Source organism: Solanum lycopersicum, chromosome 2 (genome assembly GCF_036512215.1).
Source record: "Solanum lycopersicum chromosome 2, SLM_r2.1".
NCBI classification, from domain to species: domain Eukaryota; kingdom Viridiplantae; phylum Streptophyta; class Magnoliopsida; order Solanales; family Solanaceae; genus Solanum; species Solanum lycopersicum.
Genome location: NC_090801.1, coordinates 58077477 through 58104881, shown reverse-complemented (window position 1 = coordinate 58104881; position 27405 = coordinate 58077477). Strand labels below are relative to the sequence as shown.

Sequence of the window (27405 nt, the reverse complement as noted above, 5' to 3'; positions counted from 1 at the left end):
TTTTTCGCTAAATCTTACATTGACTATTATGTAGTTTTGTTAGTATTCACTGAAATGTGTGATTCATAAATATATTTTTGTAAGTACTCATCAAAATATGTGACTCAAATGAAAATTTATATGTATTGATATCGTGTTCATAGACGTCAACGTTCGATACACTTAGATACTCTTTCTAAGAGAGTAATATTGTTCATTTTTTTATTAAAGGGTCAACCTGTCTCAACCCATTTTGACAGCTCTATTTACGGGTATAAATCATATTTCTTAAAAAGGATAAAATCTATTTCCTAAATAGTATGACCAAACATTGTGAAATTTCATCCAAGTAATATTTGTCAAAAATATTTAGAAATCTATGAACAAAAGTTAGCTAATTGACATGTGAGTTTTTCTATTGTAATAATAGATCCTCTAAACAAACCTTTTCAAACGAAGTAACACAGCAAATCCACATTAAAGATTGTGACAATTGAAAAAGGGAATAAGAACCAGAACTAAGGAATTTAGAAGTAACACTATTTTTTTATAGACTTCAACATTTAGGGAAATTGATGTTTAAAGACTGGAATATATACAATTTTCATTGAAAAATTAATCCTCGCTCTAATCAATTAGCAGAAGACCTAATACATTCTCCTAGCCGTGACAAGATTTCCTCACAACTAGGCCGTTCATCTGGTTCTGCCCAGCAATCTACAACACAAAACAGAAAAACATATATATATATATACTTTGATATTATACACTAATAATGCAAAAGAATCAGGTAACCTGTTAAATTATGGGAACAAAAACTACTATACACTATCACCCTATATAAAAAAATTCCATGAAATATAACAACGCGTCCACAATGAAGAGTAAGATATTCTAATGAAAATTACCTGCAATTAGCTTTCCTAGAGGACCTTCAGGAATTTCTAGCCGTTTTCCATCATTAGCAACAGCATATACAACCTGAATTTGTGAATTTCCATTGTATGAAGATTGCACTTGAGGATGAAAGGAAGTGTACTTCTCTTCTGTTTTTTCAGTGGAGCTGACAAGAAAGGTTATGTAGAAATTACCTGGATAGGTGGAACACCTTCCCATGGTCTTTTGAGTGTGTACAGTTCCCATATAATGACCCCAAGACTAAAAATATCACATTTTTCAGTGAAAGGTTCGTTACGGATAAGCTCTGGGGCCATCCATTCGGGTGTACCAGCTGAGGAGGAATCTTGCATGGGCGATGGTGTCAATGATCGGGACAGCCCAAAATCACAGATCTTGACTTTGGAGTGTTTATTTACGAGGCAGTTTCCACTCTTCAGATCACGATGCACAATTTTCATCCTATGTATACACATCAGCCCCCTAAAAAATCACAGAGAAGCAGATGTTAAAGATACATACAGAGCAGAGAGCAGATTTTAGCCGAACTATAGCACAAAATATTGAAAAAGAATTTTATTGAATTGTTGACCTTATTTATAGACACCTGTTCCAACTAGGACTGTACAATACAATTCTTTTCTAAGTAGGACACTATATACTATTCCTATTCTAAGTAGGATTGCATATATCCATTACTATTCTAGCACTCCCCTCAAGCTAGTGCAGACATATGTATCTAGCTTGTTATAAATATAATCACTATAAGGAGAGATGAAGAGTTTGATGAGATATCTGCAAGTTGATCACTCGACTTCGCTAGTGCAAACATATGTATCTAGCTTATTATAAATATAATTACTATAAGGAGAGATGAGGAGTTTGATGAGATATCTGCAAGTTGATCACTCGACTTCACAAAATTGACAGTCAATCTCAATGTGCTTAGTCTTCTCATGAAATAATGGATTTGATGTATAATGTCAATCAATCTCAATGTGCTTCTCATGAAATACTCAATTTGATGCATAATGCCAATAAAACACAACAATTAAATTACAGTGTTGAACTTCCCAAATTAAGCGTACAATGACTTGTAAAATCGACATACAACGATACTAAACTCCCCCCGAGCAACCACCTAATTTTGTTGCTCGGGAGTATTTAGTAGACTTGTATGTCGATTACGTAATTCAATTTATGGTCTGAAACAGTCTTTGTACACTTGGTTTAGGAAGTTCAAAGGGTCTGCAATATCCAGGTCCATGTTCTCAAGCATTGGGCAACGAGAGATTAAATTCTCAAGATATTTGTCAGAAATAGCAACATTAAGCAATTGCAAGCAAAGAAGCTTACTAAATGCTTGAAAGATAGGTGGAGGATTGACAACACAATAGTAAAGAGTTAAATGTCTCATCAAAACTAAAGAGGGCAATTTGTATTTTTCATCCTTTGGAAGTTTAAGCAAGAGCCCATTCCATGACAGGAAACATGTCAAGTTGTCAATCTAAGAAAAATGTTTTAGATCCGGAATATTAGAAATTCTACACTCTCTGATTCGTCCTTGATGAAGTGAAAACAGATGAAGGAGAATCACACCAAGCTGAACTCTAACTTTACGAGTTAATATATCTTCCCATAGTGTATGATCTAGCGTTAGTTTTGGAACTTTTGCCCACTCCATTTCCTTGACAAAATAATCATCCTAACATCATCTTGTAGAGGCAAACACATTAAAACGACATCAGTTACATCGCTAGGAAGGTTGCTAATTATATCACAAATTCTTCTGCACGTAGCTTCCGTTATATTTGGAGCTGATAGAAAAATCTAGATGAATTTATACAATCAAATTTTTCTCTAAAAATCTCAACTGACAATATAATGAAAGCGTCATGCAGAAGAACTAGTGATATAATTAGCAATCTTCCTGACGATGTAATTGATGTCTCTACAAGATGCTGCTAGAACGAGTATTTTGTCAAGGAAATGGCGGTATAAATGGGAAAACGTATACACTATAGGAAGATATATCAACCCGTAAAGTTAGAGCTAAGCTTGGTGTGATTCTCTTTCATCTATTTTCACTTTGTCAAGTACCAACTAATGAGCGTAGAATTTTCAATATTCTGAATCCAAAATATTTCTCTTAGATTGACAACTTGATATTTTTCCAATCACGGAATGAGCTCGAGCAACTCATGCTTGAACTTTCAAAGGGTGAAAAGTTCATATTGCCTCTCAGTTTTCACATGTTCAAAGATGAGGCATTTAACTCTTCAGTATTGTGTTGTCAATCCTCCACCTACCTTTCAAGCATTTAATAAACTTCTTCGCTTACAATTGTTTAATGTTGCTATTTCTGAAAAATCTCTTGAGAATTTTATCTATCGTTGCCAAATGCTCAAGGACATGGACTTGGATATCACAGACCCTTTGAACTTCCCAAACCACGCGTAGAAAGACTATTTCAGACCATAAAGTGACTTACGTAATCGACATACAAGACTACTAAACTCCCAGTGAACAACAAAGTTAAGTAGTTGCTCCACATAAATAATACGAGAACAGATGAAGAGCTTGGTGAGATATTTGCAAGTTGATCACTCGACTTCACAAAATTGACAGCCAATCTTAATGTGCTTAGTCTTCTCATGAAATACTGCATTTGATGCATAACGTCAATCAATCTCAATGTGCTTCTCATGAAATACTCAATTTGATGCATAATGCCAAAAAAATACACTAATAAAATTACAGTGTTGAACTTCCCAACCCAAGCGTGCAAAGATTGTTCCAGACCATACATACATAAACGACATACAAGACTACCCCTGAGCAACCACCTAATTTTGTTTCTTGGGGTTGTTTAGTAGCCTTGTATGTTAATTACGTAAATCACTCTATGGTCTGTTTGGAAGTTCAAAGGGTATGTGATATCTAGCTGTATGTCCTCAAGCATTGGAACCGAGATTATCATATTCTCAAGAGATCTGTCAGAAATAGCGACATTAAGCAATTCCAAACCAAGCTTGAAAAGATTGTTTCAGACTATAGAATGACTTACGTAATCGACATACAAGGCTACTAAACTCTCATTGAGCAACAAAATTAGGTGGTGGCTCCATATAATTAATACGAGGACAGATTAAGAGCTTGGTAAGATATTTGGAAGTTGATCACTCGACTTCACACAATTGACAATCAATCTCAATGTGCTTAGTGTTCTCATGAAATATTGAATTTAATGCATAATGTCAATCAATCTCAATGAGCTTCTCATGAAATACTCAATAAAACACAATAATAAAATTACAGTGTTGACCTTCCAAAACCAAGCGTGCAGTGACTTATGTAATCGACATACAACGATACTAAACACCCCCCGAACAACCACCTAATTTTGTTGCTTGGGAGTATTTAGTAGACTTGTATGTCGATTACGTAATTCAATCTATGGTCTGAAACAGTCTTTGCGCACTTAGTTTAGGAAGTTCAAAGGGTCTGCGATATCCAGGTTCATAAGCATTAGCCAACGAGAGATTAAATTCTCAAGATATTTGTCAGATTTAGCAACGTTAAGCAATTGCAAGCGAAGAAGCTTACTAAATGCTTGAAAGGTAGATGGAGGATTAACAACACAATGGTGAAGAGTTAAATGCCTCATCAAAACTAAAGAGGGCAATTTGTACTTTTCACCCTTTGGAAGTTCAATCAAGAGCCCATTCCATGAATGGAAACATATCAAGTTGCCAATCTAAGAAAAATGTTTTAGATTCGTAATATTAGAAATTCCGCACTCACTAATTGGTCCTTGAAGAAGTGAAAACAGATGAAAGAGAATCACATCAAGCTTAGCTTTAACTTTACAGATTGATATATCTTCCAATAGTGTCTGATCAAGCGGTAGTTTTTGAAATTTTGCCAACTTATACAGCCATTTCCTTGATAAAATACCCGTGCTAACAACATCTCGTAGAGGAAAACACATTAGAATGACATCAATGACATCGTCAGGAAGGTTGCTAATTATATCACAAGTTCTTCTGCATTGCGCTTCCGTCAAATTTGGACACGATAGAAGAACCTAGATCAATTTATACTATCAAATTTTTCACTAAAAATCTCTAACTCACAATATGATGAAAGCGCCATGCACAAGAACTTGCGATATTATCAGCGGCCTTCCTGACGATGTAATTAATGTCATTCTAATGTGTTTGCCATGTCATTTTAATGTGTTTGCCTCAACGAGATGCTAGTAGGACGAGTATTTTGTCAAGGAAATGGAGGTATAAGTGGGTTCCAAAACTAACGCTTCAGCAGACACCATGGTAAGATATATCAACCCGTAAAGTTAGAGCTAAGCTTGATGTGATTCTTTTTCATTTGTTTTCACTTCATCAAGGACAAATTAATGAGCGTAGAATTTTCAATATTCGGAATCCAAAATATTTCACTTAGATTGACAACTTGATATTTTTCCTGTGACGGAATGGGCTCAACCAACTCGTGCTCGAACTTCCAAAGGGTGAAAAGTTCATATTGCCTTCTGCACTTTTCACATGCTTGAACATGAGGCATTTAACTCTTCACTATTGTGTTGTCAATCCTATACCTTACCTTTTCAAAGCATTTAGTATGCTTCTTCGCTTGTAATTGCTTAACGTTGCTATTTCTGACAGATCTCTTAAAATTTAATCTCTCGTTGCCCAATGCTGAAGGACATGGAACTGGATATCGCAGACCCTTAGAACTTCCCAAACCAAGCGTGCCAAGACTGTTTCAGACCAAGGATGACTTACGTAATCGACATACAAGGCTACTAAACTCCCCCATGAGCAACAAAATTAGGTGCATAAGTACCCAACCTAGCATAATTGTGATTTATCTAATTCTAAAATTTAGCTCCAAAGTGACTTCTAATTTTTATTTTATTTTGTCTAAGGATCTTAACAGGACTCATTTACAACTTTTCGAAGAGTCACATACATTTCCAAAGTGTGTCCGACTGAAGAAAGTTAATGGAATTTTGAAGTGCAATGGCATGTATCTAGTCGTATGGACAGTAGCCTTTATCAGACACAATGTATAACATTTCTAGGCTTTATGCCAAGATTTTGGGAGCACCCCAAAACAAAATCATTGAAAAGGTAGTTGAAATTAAAAAAATTAGTTGGAAATGAAGAACTATGAATTAGAATCTGAGTACAGAGTTTATGTTGGAAATACCTGCATATATCACAAATCATTTTCAATCTCCTTTGCCAGCTGAGGTTATTCTTCTGTCCACTTACATGAATCAAATGATATAGGGATCCCATCTCCATGAATTCAGTAACCACGGACAATCGAGGTGGAGTTGTGCAAGCACCGAGGAATAGGATAACTGAAAGGCAAAATGTGTATGGCAAACAACTACAGAACTGTTCCTCCACCAAAAGTATATTATTTGAATTTGGTAACATATAAATGAAATGTATTCATATTTCCCACAGAATCTCAAGGATCAAGTGCCTTCTACAACTTTTAATTGCATATTCAATGAAGTGGGTACAAGCAGTATGCCATCACAAACGTGGATTCAGGGAAGAGCAGAAAAATTACCATTTGGGTGGCGAATGCGGCTGCATAAAGGGAAAAGAGATACAACGTTAAGCAAGCTAAATAAGTATAACTGATTTGGTTCACTTTATAGGATGTTCCTGAGGTAAAATAGACGAAATGATTTGTTCAGTACTAACTTACCTCAGGATGGATATTTCATTGGCAAAATCTTCAATGTTCTCTTCAGTCAATTCTTGTTCTAGGAAAACTTTGACTGCAACCTCTGTTCCATTCCAAATACCGCGAAAGACTTCTCCAAAAAAACCTTGAAATCATAGTGTGATCAGTCAGCAAGATTTGTTTGATATAAGCTCAACAGAAAATTAACAAACATAATCCGTCACATAGTTTAAAGTAAAATTGCCAAATATCTGTGAGTGTCCAACTGGGAATCAACCTCAGTTTGGAAAAAGGCATGATTAGTCAGATGATACCCGTGTCTGTTTGTGACCCTAATGACCAATGGTATACCTTGATGAATTTTTCAACTTTTGAGATCTTTTACTTGACCATTCTATGAGTACACAACGAACAAAATAATCTAGGTGGATTACGGAATAGGTGTCCATCAATTGCTGAGTTACCTCTAGCTATCAACATTGGGATTGCATGATGATGGGTTAGTTATATAATTGGAGAATTATAGAATGATTAACAATTATATGAACACCAGTTACATAATCTCCAGGAATGATTAAAAACTGATGACGTTTCCATCTCCACTGTTATAGAACAGAACTAATGAAGATAGAATAACAAGAAACTCATACTTAGTTAATGAACTTATATGTCCGCTTCTACCAAATGATATTCATAAATAACGAATTGAGAATGCCTGATGAGTTTACCTCCTCAACAACAACAACATCATACCCAGTAAAATCCCACAAAGTGGAGTCTGAGGAGGGTGTACGCAGTTCTTACCACTATCTCTTCGAGGTAGAGAGACTATTTCTTAATGACCATCGGCTCAAGCAAATCACAGCAGCAATCAAACGAAAAAAGATAGTGGGGAGAAACATGAAAACTAATAGCAGAGCAGTAGCACATATATACAAGGAACCGTAACAACAACCAAGTGTGATCACTTAGACACATAAACCACAAATGATATCAAATACCAAAAGCTAAAGACTACATTAATACTACAACCGACACGGTGCACTATACTACCACCAAACTAAAAACATGAAAAGGCTAGTAAAAGGCCAACTCTTACCTACTACCTTCTACCCTTATCCGCCACTTACCTACCCCCTATGTAATGTCATGTTCTTAATAAGATGAAGATGTGTCATATCATGTCTAATCACCTCCTCCCAATAATTCTTCGGCCTACCTCTGCCTCTCCTCGACCCCACTATACCCAAATCATACACCTCCTCACCGGGATATCTGCACGTCTCCTTTTCACTCCGTAACCTCAACTTGTCCACCACAGAGGCCACTCTCACTTCAACCTGGATATCCTTATTTTTAATCCTATCGCTCCTAGTACCCACACATCCATTTCAACATCCTCATTTCCGCCACTTGCATCTCTCATTCTTTTAAATTTGAGAGTTCTTGACTAGTCAACACTCTGCCCCATACAACAAAGCCAATCTAATCACCACTCAATAGAACTTACCTTGTAGTTTTGGCGGTACTCTCTTGTCGCACAAGACACTGGATGCATCACTTCATCCATGCCGCACCTATACGATGTGTAACATCATCATTGATCACCCCATTTCCTTGGATCAGGGACCCCAAATACTTGATCTTTCTCTCTTGGAGACAATTTGTGAATCAAGTATCAATTTCACGCCTGCCTCATGCGTCACACCATTTGAATATATACCCCAGATGAGTTTACCTCTTGACAAAACTAAATGTTCTGAACAAGTATGAGAAAGAAGAAAATCAGCAAAGCAAAGAAACTGTGTTATCTAATGAATTCCTATGTACGGAACTTTGTGACCAATCTTGTTCTTTGAACCAGTCAACTGTCAAGGACATCATCTTGACATGGACTTTTGTCACTTGCAAACTTAAGAGCCAAAGCATGCTCAACAGATCCGATTGGAAAGACTCTACGTTGCTTATTCAACTAGCTCTATGAGAATTTTATACCCAAGAAAGTTGTGATTTTTTAAAAGAGATTATCAGCTCCCAGGAAGGCAAAAAAAAACTAATCACAACTATCAACGTAGATCAATGAAGCTCATAAATTCTAGGAAAAAGCTTTAAGTAATCTTACCGAGAAGGAAATACAAGGCACCCAGTCAATCATTGATTTCTGTCTCTGCTCTCTGCCAAATTATACTGTATGTATCTCTCTCTCTCTCTCTCTCTCTCTCTCTCTCTCTCTCTCTCTCTCTCTCTCTCTCTCTCTTTATTCAATTCTAAGAATCTGTGAAGGAATGTATCCCAGTACAGATAAAACATGGCCGCCAGTCATTATCCATAATTTTGCACTAATATCCCTTACTAACTCCGCCTATGGGGTTCAGTTGGAAAGAAAAAGAACTATCACTGGAGTTTTTGGATGAATTATGTCATCCTAAAGATGAAAGAGGGATTGGAATTAAGAGAAAGGAAAATCTCAACGATACATGCATTATTATGAACAGAAGGTGGAGATTCAGGACTCAACCATCACTGTTGGAAGCTTTTCTCAGAGCTAAATACTGTACCAGAGACCAGTAAAAATGGTCTTCAGAAAACTCTCGGACATGGAAAGGTTTGATGCAGATTAAACTCAAGACTGAGAAGCACATATTTTGGAGAATTAATCAGGGGAATGGAGTTCTTGGTGGGACAATTGGACACTTAAAAGGAACATTAACTATCCAGTGGCCAGGTTCCCGAAGATCTGCTAAACTAGTCAAAGATTTCATGGAGCATGGTAGCTGGAAATTGGAATGTGAATAAGCTGGAAGGAATGGTAACGGAGCACCTGGTCAGATATGACAGAGGTTCATTCCTTTGTAAAATCTCATTGACATGGAGACAGATTAAAAGAAAATTACGTTTTGATGATTTTAATACTATGTTTGGAAATCAGACTGTGTTTAAATGCTCGTGTTGCAAACTTTACACCATGTACTCGTTGAAAATGATGCAACAGTTCCCTTGAGGATTTTTTATTTTTATTTTTTGCAAATGCTGGGGGCATACAAGCAGCATATTAGGCCTATCAGAAATGTCTTGAGTAGTTGGCGGCAGCTTAAGACTCAGAATGTAGTCGACAAATACATATTACAGGTTGTGCCAACTGCTATTTGTAGGGAGATATGGAGAAGTGGATGTACTTGTAAGTATGGGGACAAAAGCTCATTACGAAAAGATTAAAGCTGCAGCATCTTCTTCTCCAAGCATGCAGTATCATATTATGTGGAACATTAAAGATGCACTAGGAAAAGATTTTGGACATGAATTGGCCAACAATCTGTGAGATGGTTGAGAGTCTGAAACCAGTTACTATATGGAAGTCAACACAAATGGCATGGTCATTTGAGAAGGGATGAACGTGGTGATTTAATCACGGCCTTCTCCTCTGCAGTTGTGTGTAATTGGAACATGGCAGGAGCTAAAGCTGCCAGATTTGGAATTGAATGGTGTTACACAGGGATTTACGAGATTCATATTGGAGCTTGACTGATTATTGATAATATTTTGAACAAGGCTACTAACAAGCAGAAGTTGAGGAGATGATTGAAGATATCATTGCAAATCCTAAACCAAGATGAAGCATATGTTAACCATTGTAACAGAGAGGTGAACCAGGTGGCCGACTGCCTGGCCAACTTTGCTAGATCCATCAATGAAGGCATAATATTTCATTCCTTCCAGTGACTGCCAACACATGATAAGGGCCCTTTCCAACTAGAAAATGGCAACTCCCTAGCATAAAAATTGGATATGACAAAGTGATATTCTTTTATTGGCTAGAATGTATAGCTGATCATGGAAGAAAGACGACGACGTAGTAACTTTCTTCTACTTTTTTATAATAGAGTTGTACCTCTGAGGTTACACCTGCCCCCCCCCACCCGCCCTATTTTTTTGGTTGACCTCGATGCTTAATAAAACACTGCCCAAAGTCCATCTGGGTAAGGTTATAAAAAAAATTGCCACAGTGAGCTTTCTCACATTACTGGTCTCAAGCCCGGGTAATGGTGGAGGATTATGGTTGGTGACAATACATAAATCTAGTCAATTTATAATGAATCCTCACCCCAACTTGGCTTGAGGCGTTATTGTTCTATACCTTACTGGGCTAGGGTTTTATGCTATCAGAAGGAAATGAGAAAAGAAAAAAGAACACGTAACAGATGTTACTCTGTACAGATTATCCTTGACTTTCAGGATGATGATGTGAAAACTTTCAGTGTGGGAAAATAAGGGCAAGTTGCACATAGGTGAAAAATATGCTGCCAAAAGAAAATAGTAAGGAGCAGATTCATGACAATGAATTAACAATTAAGTACCACACTAAGACAAATAAGCATACATAATAATGGCTACTTGATAAGGGAACATACATCAAACTGTACATAAGAGAAATGTCCCAGTAACTGTATGAAATGATTCTTTCTTTTCTTTTGGCTTTAAACGATTCAATCATTGTCAGCGACTAGCATGTGTTTTCAACCCTAACCAAACAGTAAGTCATGCAGTTATAGCATATCGAGTAGATTGAAGCAAGGAATACAGATGTTGTCATATATTGGATGTGGTTCATTTCCATACTGAATTTAAGGATCACCTTTCATTTCAATTTTCTATTCCTCAGAGACGTTACCGGCAACTTAAACTAACTTTCAGAACCTGCTATCAGATGAAAAATCAAAAGTGTGGTACAATCCACACTGGTTAAAAAATGTAATTACGTCATTCCATAAAGAATGAACACATTACAGATCTTTGGAGGTGACAGGTACACAACTTCTTGGCGAATCATAATTCTCTGTGTTAATTTTCTTAATGTTTTGTGATGCTTTCCTTATTAGTTATGTTTTCTTCACTTTTGTATTTTATTTTTTCACAGCTACTTTGATTTGCTGCACTTGAGTAAGGGTCTTTCAGGAAGAGCCTCTCTGCCTCCATGAGGTAGGGATAAGGTCTGCATACACCTACCCCTCCCAGACCCCAACTATGGGATTACACTGGGCATGTTGTTGTTATATAGCTATTTGTGTTCAAAAAAACGAAAATAGCAAGAGAAATAAATGCAGATGGACCCTAACATGTGAAATGAGCAATGTCCACTGACCAACCACCTGTGTTCCCACCCATAGGAAAGCATTTAGTTAACTGCTACTGAATGCACGACTCAATAAGCACATGAAGCTTCAAACTATATGTGGGTTAATTAGGTGTCATATTGTAGTATATAAGAAGAATGTATACCAATTCCAACACGTGCTCCAATGGTTATTTCAGAGAAATCAATGTTCCATTCATCAAATGGCAACAATGGTTTGTTGAGGATCCTTGATGATTCTATCACTTTGTCCAATCTTGACATCATATCAGGACTGCCAAAAATTCCTGCTGCCTTGCCTCTGCCATAGCTCCAGCGTGGTGATGAAGGCAGGGATATTGCTTTGTCAGATGGCAAGCACTTCCTGTGAAAATGCGGTGCCTGACCTTTTTCACTATTTCCTGTATTTAGGTCATCTGAACGGAAATTTTGCACCTGGAAAGTGGTTGATATGATTAATGTCATTATTGAGTTGAGCAAATTCTATGGCTCTAATTCTATCAGTTAATCCAACCGACTCGCAAACAAGTTAACAAGCATAGAAAACAAGGTCTTACCGAGTTAGAGAACCGGTTGGAAGTGGCTATAAGAAACATATTGTGAAAAGTATTAAGCACAAATTATTGAAAGCAATATCACAAATTAAACACACTAGGAGAAATATTTAACGTTCACGGCTTCGCTTTTCGGAAATTGAAGTGGATTTCTTGAAGAATGTAAGAAAACTTTTCTGAAAGAAAACTATAAGCACATGTCCTCAGCATGTTTAAGATTTTCTATTTCCTTTTATGACAATGGTGTATGGAGAAACTTTTGTGCACCTCCACTAATCTACCAAGAAAACTGCTACACCCAACAAGCACAAGTGCTGGGTAATCCATCAAGGTTGGAGCAGATGAGCACACACTGAATGTTGTTGTCATGATCCGAATTTGGGATGTCCAATTGTTACTCCTACGCCTCAACCTCTTAGTCAACACTTGGCAACCATGTTTAAGCTCATATAATAAGCATAGCCCGGTTGTGTCCTTCATGACATACTAATACCTACCAAAGGTAACTTCCTCTGCAACAAATTTGGATTTAGTTGGAGGAAGTTTTGTTTATTCTGAGATAATATTTGGGTAGATTTGTAAACTGGAGTCACTGCACCAGATTAGACCCAATTTAAGCTTAATGTGGATTGGGTTCCATCCAGGGGTAGGTTGATTGTACTAGTTGTCATATTATTTATTTCTTCATCTTTTCAACAAAATGGAGCTTGAGGCTAATCACATTTATTGTTATGAGCATCTGCCTCAGATCCATCCAAATAAGAATTAGTCCAATAGGAATTTACTGTCCTTTCCTTAATTACAAAAGATGTAGTCAATCAAAAACATATTTTACCTAATTTAAATTTAAAATATGTCTGGAATAACTTCCAAATTTTAGAGTTACCTAACAAAAGGTCTTGGAAGCAAGTTTATCCAGATAAGTCTAAAAAAAACAGCTATAGATACCTGTGTATCATTTTGTAACGAGGAGTTCAAGAGAACAAAACACTCACTTGATGACCAAAATTATCTCCCCCTTTCCTTGTAGACAAATCAAATGTTGCTTGTTCTGCTGAGAGATGATTTTTCTTCATAGTTGCATTCATTTCCCGAACAACCCTACATTCAAGGTCAGAAAATGCTTACAAGAAATGCAGAAAGTTGGTGTAACCTAGAAGGAAATAGGTGTTGTTTATGTATATCTCTTGCATAAGAATAGATCTGGATGGCTCATTCAGCTAAATGGAGTAAAATGGGGGCGTCTCTGTACCACATTCATTTCTCGAACAACCCTACATTCAAGGTCAGATAAATGCTTACCTGAAATGCAGAAAGTTGGTGTAACCTAGAAGGAAATAGGTGTTGTTTATGTATATCTCTTGCATAAGAATAGATCTGGATGGCTCATTCAGCTAAATGGAGTAAAATGGGGGCCTCTCTGTGCCGCTTATAAATTTTGCTAGAAGATTCTGCAACCCTGTGGTGCATTTATTGTGGTGCCAAAACGGACACTATTAAAGCGATTGAGGTGGTTGTCAGTTTTCTTTAAAGGTAGTTGTCACTTTATAGTCATTTTATCTCTCAAGCTATTCTTGTCAAAATTGAGACGTCTTTTTTGTCATGTCATTCCATGAGTTGTCAAAACTAGTTGTACAGCTCACAGTGGAAATACAAGATGTCAAAACAATTCGATCTAGTTACATCCTCATTTGGAAAAATCTTAGCATTGTATGTACAAAAATGATGTTAAACCTCTGCTATAACTATTATTCCGCATAACTTGATAAGCGACATATAATAACCGTTCTCTCAATTTTTACTTGTCCACTATACTAAAAATAGATATCACCCTTCGGGTTTGGGGTGGCGCAGTGGTTTGAACTTAGGATTTTCATGTTGGAGGTCCCAAGTTTGAAATCCTAGTCAGCGAAAGTAAGGAGTTTGCCTTATGGGTCGAGCTCGTCGCACCAGGCTTGCCTAGTGCAGGTTACCTCTCCTATGTGGTTTGCGAGCTATTGCATAAACCTTGTGCACATCCAAAGGGTTTCCCTTGTCATAAAAAAAATAGATATCAATTTTTACTTGTCCAGTTTAGAAAATCAAGTAATAACTTATCATTCAGATCCTAATTATCCTTATTATAAACTAAATTGTTTCCCTATGCATTTTTCGAACATATTGAATTAATTGTATTCAAAGGGTAATATAGTAAAATTTTCATTCTATTTTTTGCTCCTTAAGGGGTGTTTCAAGTCAATACAGGACACCAGTAAAATGGACTAAGGGAGTAAGTATATAGTCATTTGGAGCAAAGTATTGAAAATTGTCTTTTTAAGAGAATGTGAAACTATTTTGCTAGGGAGAAAAGGAAATGGAGGATAAAAGAAGAAGAAGAAAGGACATGACTGAGCTAAAGGTAATGCTCTCTCTGTCTCAATTTATGTGATGTTTTTTGACTGGCATGGAGTTAACGAAAGAAAGACCTTGAAGTTTGTGGCCTAAAACAAGCCATGGATGTTTGTATAAATCATCTCATTAAGGGGACAATGAACATTTTAAAGTTAAATTGTTACCAAATATAGAAATGTGTCACTTTTTTTGGGACTGACCAAAATGGAAAGCGTGTCACATAAATTGGGACGAAGGGAGTAGGTTTAGTTAGAGACAAAGGGACATGGTCAACCTTACAATGTCATCACCAATCTCCGGAATCATGCTAATGGACCTCCGTCTTCTTCTACGAGTGTGTATAGGTGATGCACCAGCAGACCTGCAGTCAGTTCAATTCATGTGTCATGTTATGATGCTAAGCCTTGAGATGCAGACAACACTTCCAGAGAACTTCTGCTTCTCCAGAAAGAGACAGGAGTAAGCATAATGGCAAAGAAGCATAAAGTTAACAAATCATCCTCAGCAGAATAAGAACGTTGAATCATTATTTTGAATAAAAACATTGGATGGTCTGCACTTCCCCATAAAATAACAGAGATCGGGGATAATCGATAAGCAGCAAAATCTTCATTCTCTTGACACAGTTCAAAGAGTAAGAAGCCGAAGTGTATAAGGTACACCTTTCGTATACATTGAGCCAAACAACCACAACGACACACCTCAAATACATATGAACTCCTAGTTCACTAAGGAAAATTAAAACAGCTCCACCTGTCAATGGATCATGCCACTTTCAGTTCTCGTTTCAAGCATGATCTGTCGGGTTGAATATATTACACGACCAGGCTACTGCCTAAAAATAAAATTCTATCTTTTTCTTTGATGACTAAAATTCAAACCTCTATTATGATCCTAAAGTGCTCAAGGAAACTTTTAGATACATAACACAGCAATTAACCATAACACACCTCAAATATATTATAAATATGAACCCTCCAACTTCACTGGGGGAAATGTAAAACAGCTACGCCCCTCAATGTACAACAATTCACAAATTATGCATACATATCAGTTCTTTGTTCAACCATGATTTGTATGGTTGAGAATATTATGCTACCAAGGTAATATAATGACATATTTGACTTAATAGAGAATCAAAGAATAGGAAAACAATTATACAGCCAGATTGTAACACTTAGAACGCAAAATGCTATATTTGATACAATTGAATAATTTATAATTATTAGATGTTTGATCTTTACACAAGAAAAAGTACAATGAAAGGGAAAACAACACATAGACAGACACAAGATTTATTAACGTTACTGACAAATAGATGTGGCGACAAAAGGGAAAGGAAGGCTCTAATACTAAATTGATGTAGCACCTAGAATGAAGCAGAGAAAGGCAGGGGGGAGAATTGAGAAAGGGAATAAGAGAGAGATAAAGAAAGAAAGAGAGTCTGAGTGAGAGAAAATAAGGGAGAAGGAGAGAAGATAGAGAAATTTTAACCAAATTTAGCAAACAAAAGCACAAGGGTGTAGGATAAGGAGTTTAAGTAGAACTCTAGAAATTACTAGACCTCTCTCTTTAACTAGAAAAAGGAGACCTTTTATTCAACTAGAAGATAAATATTTCTCTAATACTTAAAAAGAAATTAGTTTGATAAGATAAATAAAAATCAAAGATACAGATAGTATAATCATATCATTTTTTTTGACAAAGGTAACAAGTTAGTATAATCAATCATTTGTTAAGTTACATAATTCTCCACCAATAATTAAGCTCGATCCCGATGAGTGGAACTGTTGGTGCAACTCCCAAAGAACCTTCTTGAAATACTAACTGAAGAAGACGAACAGATCCATCAACTAATGGAAGGAATAACAATGATTGATGCTAAGAAGTACAGTAGTGTGATGAATCAAACTTTATCAATGATAGATGCTAAGAGGAGAATCAAACTTCAAACCTCAGATATGACACAACATCAAAGTACCAGCAATGGGGATGAGATCAAAGCAAAAGGAGGAAACGAGAAAGGGGTGAAAGCAAGGATAACAGGGACATGAAGAAAGGAGAAAGATTGGTTAAGAGGAAAATAGAAAGATGGAGAGAAAGGAAAGAAGGAGATCCGAGAAGCGAGTTTGAAAAAGAGGATAATAGAAAGAGAAATTGTAATGCCAGATCAATTTTGCAAAACATAATTGAAGCCTCCAAACAAGTTAGTTAGAGTTCTAGTTTTAGGTTGAGAATTCTAAACAAATCAGAACTTTTGAAACTAGAACTCAATTAGCTAAGAAGATAAGATAACATAATACCGTGTCTGTAACTAAAAGATAAGATCTAAGTAAAACATAAAGATAAACAAAATGTTTCTTGAGCTACTCCACTTATTATTCCAATCATTTAGATTAAAACAAAACTGGAACAGGATACTTTCATCAGGTCAATATCTTTAAGACCAACTAGAAGACTGAAGCCGTTAAAAGATAAAGGAAATGTATGTTCCTTCAAACTGACAATTTCAGAAAATTATTAATCTAAATATATAAGAAACGGTAGAGTTTGAACCTTGAAGAAGTAACGTCGTAGTTGCAGTCCTTGAAAGACTGTGCACGACCACCAAGAATAGACCTCCCAGGTCCCCTCAAGAAAGGATGCTCTGGACTGAAAAAAGGATTTCAAGTTTAAGTATCAACAGAAAACCTAAAACTCTAACAGCCAACATAAACTCATGTAACTGTGAAGTAAAAGAGATTGCTTTATAACAAAATTTGGAAAAGTTCAAACATCCTGAGATATAAAATAAACATCTTTGTTTTTACGAACTCGCAACAGTCTAACGATAAAATTTGAGAGCATCTTGAAACTTGCAAATAATGAAATAACTAACAGCAATTCTGACAAATCAGAAGTATGAAATAGAACTACTTTTATATGATAGCTATACATGGTTACAGTAAATGGGGAGATCCACTTTTACCCACAGATAATTGAACCTGCTAAGAACATAGAGAAATACACACAGCTTTCAGACTAAAATATAGGATCAACCAAGACAGAGTGACTCCAAATGTAAATATTTTATATTTATGATATAGTTAATATTTTAAAAACAATTGAAGGTAGTGATGACTCTATGTTTCTCTAAAGAAAAAAAACACACAAAAATTGATCAGCCCAAACTACATAGACCTATCTCTAGGTATATAAGGAGGTAATCATCTAGCAGTGTATCAGTAGGTTGCAATTGAATATGCAACTTTTAGAGGTCTATGCGTCCTGGTCCAGCCCTATAAATTTTATATTCCCAAGCCTGAATGAAGAAATATCTTATTATTATTATTTATCAATTTATTTGGTAAACTGACCAACAAGCACAAAAGGAAGAAGTCATTAGAAATGGGAACAGAAAAGAAAAGGGCAAAATTCCAACTGCAGCTCAAAAGCTGCATGGAGTTCCACCTCTCTTTACTTTCTCTTTCTGGAGAAACCCAAAAAACTTATAGTTCCTAACCTTTATAAGTAAAAACATTAATAATAACCAAATAAAATAAATATCAATCAATTCAACGGATATCTATCATAAGAATACTCTCTCTTTCATTTTAAACTAATTGCAAAGTTTCACAGGATAGGATCTTTTGGGCTTGTTTATATTGACAGATTGGATTAAATTAATCAGAGAATTAGCTGCAGAGACCTCATCTCATTTTAAACAGTCCCTTTAGTTAATTCCATGAACAAATTTAAGTTTCAAGTTGTAAGACCCTCATCGCTTGCATTTGAAACAGAACTCATATTCCTTAGTTCTCTCAGGAGACATGAAATAGATCATCTTCTAAAGAAGAGGATAATGATCATTGGCATGCAAGAACAATTACATCAGAAAGCAATTGGGAGTTGAATCTCTAACTTCAGCTACTTAATCTGGATAAGTTAGACTGAGGACTCTCTGTATCTTAAGTCCTTTAAGGCTATAAGACAAACTGAACCTTGAACTTTAGGCCCTCTGTTCAGATACAACTTTGTTCCTTCCATGCCAAAGTGAACTTTTGACATCGGGTTGACTGTGTGATACACTGAAGAAAGTAAATAACACATCAGAAAACACAAGGCAGTACTCAAAGGAACAAAGAGAGTAATTTGTTCCTTGTAAAATCTAGGAAAATTAAGATGAAGAAGACTGGACAGAATATAAAGATGTTTATCCATACAGAGTTTTGAAAGCAACTGCATTATTACTCAAACTTTCCTCATCATCGAACTGCAGCTATATGCTTGTCACAGATGGGCTAAATAAGTCATTGGGATTCATCCAGCTTATGCCAATACAAGGACTGCCTTTTCACATGCATAAGTGAAACGAAATCAAAATTCTAATTTATTCTTTTAATGAGAAAGTTTTATCTTTATTGTTAGTAGTTATGCCCAACTTCCTAACTTCATATGTCCTAATTCATGTGTGAAATGACTTTGATGGAAAATATTGACAAACTTTAGACTGATACTTGATCCATAGGTGTCAAACTTCAATGGCTGAAAACTAATGCTATGCATGTGTTACATCACATAAGTTTTAGATGCCAAAGACTGAAATTGAATAGAAGTCTATTGGTCAACAATTTAAAACATGAAAGCCAGACTAGAACAGTTAGTTGATTCTGAATGGGTTATAAACAGTACCACAAGATGTTGAGTGTTCCCTATCGGAAGTCAAGAGAAGAGAATCATAAAAGGAATAGTCTACAAAATTCTTGATGACTATGGCATAGCAATTTGAAATCACTAGAATCAGGAAACTCTCCATATTTTACACTAGGTATTTTTGTGGGATTACACTGGATATGATGTTGCTGTTTTCCTTCTGTCAGTAGCTCAAACTTCTATACAAAAGCTCTCATATTACTTAAATGTTGTTAACCACTAATTTTAACAAGAGTTTCTCTTCTCTTCTTTTCTCTTCTCATGTACAAATTTCAGTGCCTCTACATTCTTGGTAGGGATTAAGTAGCTTTTGCTTACCAGTAGGTTGTCTAACAACATCTACCGAGACAAAAAATTATGCATTCCCATTGTTTACTATTCCTGCCTCTTATAGATGATAATTTCGACAGCACTGGACCTCTTTCAATGATAGTTAATATCAATACAGATCCTCTCTTTGGTGACTGACTCGACGTCTCCTCCATCTTTCTGATGACGCTCTGGCAGAATCATGCCTATTCTGCCAGAATTATGGCTGTTCTTCTAGAAAGTTGTAATGCTACATGCGTGTACCAGTAACAAAAAGACCAAGGTGGCATTTAGGAAGTACATACACCCACTTTTTCCCAGGATGAGCCTCTGCCAGTAATTTTCTGGTAACAAGGTGCCTTGAGATCTGAGATTTTGGGACGAGCCAGCAGTGACGAATTGAGAAGTCTATCTTCATGCATATAATTTTGTTTACAATCCTCTAATGCCCCTAATTACATAATTATTTCGGGAGCATTTCCCTATTTGCAATATAGAAAAAAGTCATAAATTTTACGTTTACCGGAAGTGGACAAGGACAACTGATATAGGCCTAGAACTATCTTTCTGGACTGACAAATAACTAAAAATTCTAATTGGTGCCCACGTTACAAGAGTTCAATTTCACCAATCACCAGCATAAGAACATTAACTTTGGCCCACATTCTTTCCAACTAACATCAGATAATATAAATGTCAATTTATTTAAAATGGTTAGCGTGTACTCATCAAAAAAGTAACACACACACACACACACACACACATATATATATATATAAATCATGTCAGGTCAACCAGAACATTAGTTTGAAAGAAAGGGATAAAAAGTTTGTATTCTAAACAAATATCATGCAAACTAGCCTTCCGAAGCTTTATACCCTTACCTTCCAGTGCCACTGTAGTCGGAACTGAAACAGGTAGGACTAATGGGACCCATCGGTGAGTTACATGAATCAGTTTCTACAGAATCACTCTCACCAAAGAAATGTGAGCGATGTAGCTGCTTCGTTGAACAAGGAAACAGCTTGCCAGGACAATGCATAAGGTCAACCAGTAGTTCTATAGAATCCAGAATGACTGTGACATAGATGTGCTTAGATGAATCTGCACACTCCAGTGCTCCTCCTCTTGGGAAACCCTAATATTAGTTAGAAGATAAAATGGAGGGAATTGAAAGAAGAAATAGGAGTTGGGAAGAAGAAAAGAAACTCCAGAATGATTGTGCATCCAATGGAAGCTTGAAAATTCAACTGAATACAATTTACTTAAACACAAAAGATGGGAAAAGATTTTTTATTTTTTTTACAATTACTGAAAGCAGACTGACATTTTGCAAGAGAAATAAAAAGCTCACCACAATCAGCTTGCACTCAAGGCCCACAGTATCAGCAAGAACTTTGAATAAGATTGCTCGAGAATGGCAGGAACCATCCTTTATTTGGCACAGCATGTGGATTCCTTGACTACCCAAAGCATGTGAGACCTCCTCAAGTGTACCACTCACATGAGTGGACTTGTACTTAGGATGCTTATAGAAATCACAAACCTAACCACAGTGTATGCTGTCAGACTAAAACCACACAATCTCAGGAAATCAGAGTTTTCGGGTAGATACGCCAGCAGTTAAGTCATCTTTTAATTTAGAAAACTTAATTCACAGTTGCACAATAAGCTCATGTAATACAGAATTAGGGGTTATATCAAGACTAACTTTTTTTCCTGCATGATAGTCCTAGATGGCTTCATGCATTAAAGGACTGCCAAATTCATATGATGCATTTAGAAAAGTGAAACAGATAACAAAAACTGATGAAAAATAATTAATCAGAAAAAAATCATTTTGATAACGAATCTTGGCTCATCTTTTTCTTTTCCAGTATCATATAGTTCCACAAAATTATATGGAAATTAAAATTAAAAAACCCTCCATATGGATATTGTTGTTTCCGGAGGAATAATTGGTTCAAGAAACTAGGAGAACTTTTGAAAAAAATTCAAAAATACATTGAAACTACATACTTCCTTAGAAATAATTTGTTGAGAACTTTTAAGTTTGTTGAACTCTTACATTTGAGAAACCTTAATTTGTATTTGACAGAAGATGGTAATGTAGTTTCAGTTTCCTTTTCAACTCTGCAAAATATACTAAATATTATACATATATTTTAACGACAGCTTAATCTTATTTGCAATATTCTGATAACATCTTAATCTTAGATATGCATTATGGTTGCTAACACAACTTAAAAATGTAAAAGAAAAGTTTATCATGCCTTCTACTAGGAAAAGGAAACTAACAAGAACTAAACCCCAGTATAGACAACAGAATAATAGATGACGCACCAACCCTGCAATCTTCTTCACAACTACAGCTGGAGTCGAACTCAATCCTTTCACTAAAGTGAGAGTGAGCTGTTTTAACATGGAAAGCTTCTTATCTTTATGCATATTGACAAGAATAACATTAGGTCGAAGACCCTCTGTCTCCAAAGCATAAAGGTCATCCAAAGATGGAATAGTATCGAATAGCTCCTTGAATCTTCTTTCCTGCAGAAACCCAAAATTAGAACAATATTGAATTGACAAGATCCCATCCAGAAAAGAACCAAAGCAAACAAAAGGTACATATTCAGAATGTCATGTTAGCAACATAATTGACCCAACAAAAAAAAGTGTGCTACACTAAAAACATATGATTCAATTTCTCATCTTTCCATATTAAAAGAATTCATCCAAGTGAAGAAGAAGAATCCAAGACCACACAAAACTATGTTCTACTCACTGGAATAACAAAGTAGAAACCATCAGGAATAGGCTCTGCAAGCTCCCCTGTGTCCCACAGAATCTGAGACGCTCTCTTTGATGCTAAGCCCTCTCGCTCCTGTTTGCTGCTCAACACAGTAGAGTTTGCTTTATCTTCGGAAGAAACCAGAGTAATCAACTGCAGTTTGTCGGAAATATCTGCTGGCCACCAAGGAGAATCGGGAGGCAGAGCCTCTGATGGCCCGGTATCATTTCCTGTCTTTTCCATCTCCTCAAAGATTCAAAATTCTATATCATGTTCAGCAGATTGTGACCCGTAACTGATAACCGTACACGAATCCAATATATCTCCAAGAAAAAATTCAGACAAGCTCTATGAGATGTCCTGGTAAAAGCATGACAACAAAATATAATTAATTTTACCGTTAATGAAGTGCACGCCTTGTTCTCCAGAAAGATGCTGAAGTAAATAACTGGAACTTGATTTGGTGTATTGCTCGCATCTTAAGAAAATTTACTAGTCACTGAGAAGAGGCTAAATCTGTTAGATCCCTCATCAATTGGGGATTTAAAAATGGGTCTTCTTCTATGGTTGTGAGAAATTTAAGAGAAGATATTATTGAATTGTGTTCTACATTATTACACTGAAAACCCTATTTATAGACACTATATGACAACCATTCCAAGTAAGGCTGTTCAAAACCGAACCGAAACCGATAAGCCAAATCGATAAAAAAAGTTATTGGTTTATAGTATTAGGTTATTGGTTTAGTGGTTTTGATGACGGTTTTGATTTTTTTGTTATCGGGTTATCGGTTCTTAACGGTTTAAAGTTTTTTCTTAATGGATTAACCGATAACCCGATAGTAAATTAAGTAATTATATTTATACCATTTTGTATATAAAGTCCTCGACTTAGAGTTTAATTTCCTACTTTTATTTTTGGTTGTCTCAAACACTTGATTATTCTACGATGTAAAAGTGCTTGCTTTTGAGCAAGATGTAACTTGTGAACTCAAGTGCATGGTTTATTTGGTTTGTCACCTTGTTTCTAAGTGATTTTCAATATTTTTTCTTTTGGGTCAAATCTTAACGGTTAAACCGATAACCAAACCGATAACGATCAAAAACCGATAAACCAATAACCGATAAGCCAATATCTTAATGGTTCTATAACGGTTTAGCATCAATACAAACCGATAACCAATAAGCCAACCCGATAAACTTTAAAACCAAACCGAACCGGTCAATACACAGCCCTAATTCCAAGTAGGATTTTATATACTATTCTTGTTTTGATTCCTATTCTAGCACTACCCTTAAGCGGGTGCATAAAAGTCTATGTACCCAACTTGTAACAAATGTAATTGATACAAGGGCTAATGAGGAACTTCGTGATGATATATGTCGGTTGATCATCGACTTCAAATATTTTGTAACAATAACTCCTAAGAGTATCTTTTCACTGTCATAGAAGAGAAAGGACTAGCCAAATATGGAAAATTGTGTTTTTCTTGTTAGAAAAGGAAAACTCAATTATGATAAGAAAATCAGGGCAAACACCAACAATTCTCCCTCTTCGCCTGCCTGAGTTACTGACAAATTAAATTTGCTCCAAGTTTATCCCAATTTCTTGGTTTACCATTTGTGTCTCCATATTATATCGTCTAAGCTTCAAATATCCAATCCTGCCCATGCGGGCGGGCTAAGACCATTCTTTTATCAGTATCAAAGAGATGGAACTTGGTCCGGAGTCTAGTTTTCACTTTTGATGAAGTTCAGTGTCAAGTTTTCATATCCAATAACATTCATACCTATTCGACTGACAAAATATGCAAGCAAACCAAATCTGAGGAAAACATAAAATAGAAACATCCAAAAGCATAGCCAGATACTAAAAAACATAGCCCAGAGTCACAAATAAAAGCAGTTGCAAACTGATTGTGTTAGGCTAGTTTTTTTTTCCTATTTCAAGTTAACTCTGATTTCCAGACTACATGAGACACCAATAGAAATCAAAATAGTGAGAAACTGACCCATATTGGGCAAAAACAACGAAATGAGCGTACAACTGAGCCTGGGTCATTTGTACTTCTCTTTTTGACAATGGTAACAGTAGGGTCGGTCAATTGTACTTTTCTAGCTTTAAGAAAAGGAGACATTTCAAACAAGACAGTAACTAACTAGGTAAAACTGAACTCCATGGACAAAATATTGCAAGTCTAAATGTACAACAAATATTTCCCTCTTTTTTCCAGCAAAAAAGTGCATTAATTTTTTGTTCCCTTCCTCAAAAAAATATGTGAGATCAGGCATCCCTCGCTAAGAAGATATCCTCTGAATTTTGGGTCAAAAACACATAAAGGGAGAGAAAATATATTGGAGTTCCTTTTACAGAATTTTGTATTTACATATTCGGATAACCTCCATTCCGGGCTAATTGTACATAGCTCTTGCAACTTGCAAGCCTCTTTTGAATGAGATCAACATCCAAAACCAGATATTGGACTGAAAGGTCATTGAGATGTGCTGGTAGATTCCAGGAACTGATCTGATTATTTAAAATGTGGGCTTTCTGCCCCCACAACTTCAAGTTGCCTAGAATCTAATAAAAAGAAGCAGTCGATACGATCATTCCTAGGGGAAGGTCCTGATACAAAGCACATGGAAACAAAAATGGACTGTGAGTATGTGTGTCCATGACAAGGGAGAGGTAAGTTAACTTCTTTAAAATTATTATGAAGATATCTGAATAATTTGAGCAAAAGCTACTTTTACTTGTTAACAAAAATCTCTGGTCAGTAAACATCTCTCAGGAATGCCCATGGATTTGGGAAAAGTATTTGCTCTCATTTCTGCTGCGAGGAATTAGATTAATACAAGAAATGAAAATGATTATCGAGCTTCCCTTTGATTTAAGCCCAACTATCCTCATCCCAGATATGTGAATTTTCCGGGTAAGTGCTTTGAGTTCAACTAGGAAATTTACCAGTGATACAATTGACATTGTTATTTTTAAGAGCTGAACCTCTGCAGCCTAGAGCAGAAGTTGTACAGGGACTTATTTTGAAACAGTCTGCTAGTTTAATTTTCTTTATTCTGGCACAAACACTCTAAGCTTTGATTTATATGACCAAGGCCACTATCAACTTCCTTAAGAGTCCACTGTCTTTATCTTTCTACTCATGCTAATCTTGAGCGGCACATTTTTCTATCAATCCTAAAGAAAGAATGTTCTGCTACTTTAATCATTTCTTCTTCTTCTTTTTTTCTGAAGGATAGGACTTAGGAGAGAAAAAAGATTAATTATGTCACCATACATTCTTTCCATCAGCTGACTACTCAAAATTCAGGCTTTCAGCATCCCAGTATGAAATATCAAAATTCACTTTGACATCACCATGTTAACCACGCCTCTAATTTTCTTTGACCATTAAGTTTCACCTTTTATAGTAACAACACAGCAGAACCCCAGAAAACATCTGCCATGCCTTTCCATCCAACAAATCAATATTTTCAGCCCTAAAACAGCCTGATCAATTTCACTGCCTTTAATGAGTGATTCCATCGTCCTAATGCCGTAAAACTCCGAACTTTACAGGTGCAACTGTCTCGAGCTAAGACACCATGTCTTTCATCTCATTCCAAGATTAATTTAAGCAAAAACAGCCATAGATTAATTATCTGCAAGGATAACTCGAGCAATATAGTAAAATCTTTGACTTTAATACTGCATTCCCTAAATAGAAAAATAACCCCCAACCCATCCCTCATACAGAATGTCCATCAAGGTGTAACAGCCCAGCCCACTAGTATATTGTCCACTCAGACCCTAGACCCTTCCGATTTAAAACGTGTCACTAGGGTGTACTTCTTATACACCCACCATCTCTTCCGCGCTTCTCCAACGTGGGACTCTTATCCTAAGCTAGGCCGTCACACGAGGGACACTCAGAGTTACTCCATCCAAAGATTGGCAATCAAAAAAAAAAAGTACTCCTCTAACACAGCTAATCCAATAGAAAAGAACCTCAGCTTGTAAGGATTTGGATGACTATAATCCCAACAAAAGGGTTAGTAATTACATTGCAGCAAAAAATTGAAACTTGACCACATAAAACTCCAATGCTGCAAATTTGGTAATGCCCCGAGTAAGAAAAAATAATCATATTGTTGCTTCTCATAAACCAAAAACCCCATATAGCATTATACCCAATATCACCAAATCCGAAAGCTATAAAAGCTAAACAATAGTAAAGAGGGATACCCACATGAAAATACTGTATTACCTAGTATTGGAGAACGAGAAGTGTTGAATGGTTGTTGAAATCATACCATCTGAATCTGACTGGAGCTGACTTTGCTTTTGTGATTCGTTTATTTATTTCTGAATCTGAATCTGTATGATTATAAAATAGTATTTGTGATTTGAGAGAAGGGGTTTGTCGGGATTGAGGAAAGTGTTAGTTTGGCAATGGCCATGGCAATTTCCACTACGCTTCCGGCCATTCCTCTTCTTCTGCTTCACTTCTACCACTTTCCGGATCTCGTTATAACTGTCACTCATTCAATCTCATTATTACTAATTAATGCATTTGTTCCTATTTTCTACAATTTCAAACACATTAATTAAAAGTTAAATATGCTTAATTATGTTTTATGAACAAAATTTTACAGTAAATTTGATCATCTTTAATTTTTGCATTATACATGTCTCATTTAATGAGCAAAGCATTTCTAGTTATGACCTTTTTTACAAGTGGGTATTAAAAGTGATCTATATCTATATTCATATATATATATATATATATATATATATATATATATATATATATATATTATTTTAATGTATTTATTATTTCAAGGGAAAATTGTATATAATAGTAAATTAATAATCTAAAATAAATGAAGTAGCTAAGGTTTGATTTAATTGTACTCCATAGCAAACGTTTGTAAAAAATA

The 27405-nt window shown here is 35.9% G+C and overlaps 1 protein-coding gene across 1 annotated transcript; it reads right to left on the bottom strand.

Moving 5' to 3' along the window:
* Positions 1-505: 505 nt before the first annotated feature.
* On the bottom strand, positions 506-27200 carry LOC101244446 (serine/threonine-protein kinase EDR1-like). Its single transcript, XM_004232983.5, has 15 exons — positions 26733-27200; positions 22463-22828; positions 22024-22227; positions 21035-21226; positions 20565-20818; positions 17236-17331; positions 14954-15040; positions 13284-13389; positions 11881-12169; positions 6625-6748; positions 6484-6503; positions 6109-6265; positions 1071-1359; positions 888-960; positions 506-696 (listed from the first exon to the last, which is right to left on the bottom strand). Exons 2-15 carry the CDS (start codon positions 22709-22711, stop codon positions 611-613), a joined length of 2226 nt encoding a protein of 741 aa, XP_004233031.1. The 5' UTR covers positions 22712-22828; positions 26733-27200; the 3' UTR covers positions 506-610.
* Between the last annotated feature and the right edge of the window lie 205 nt (positions 27201-27405).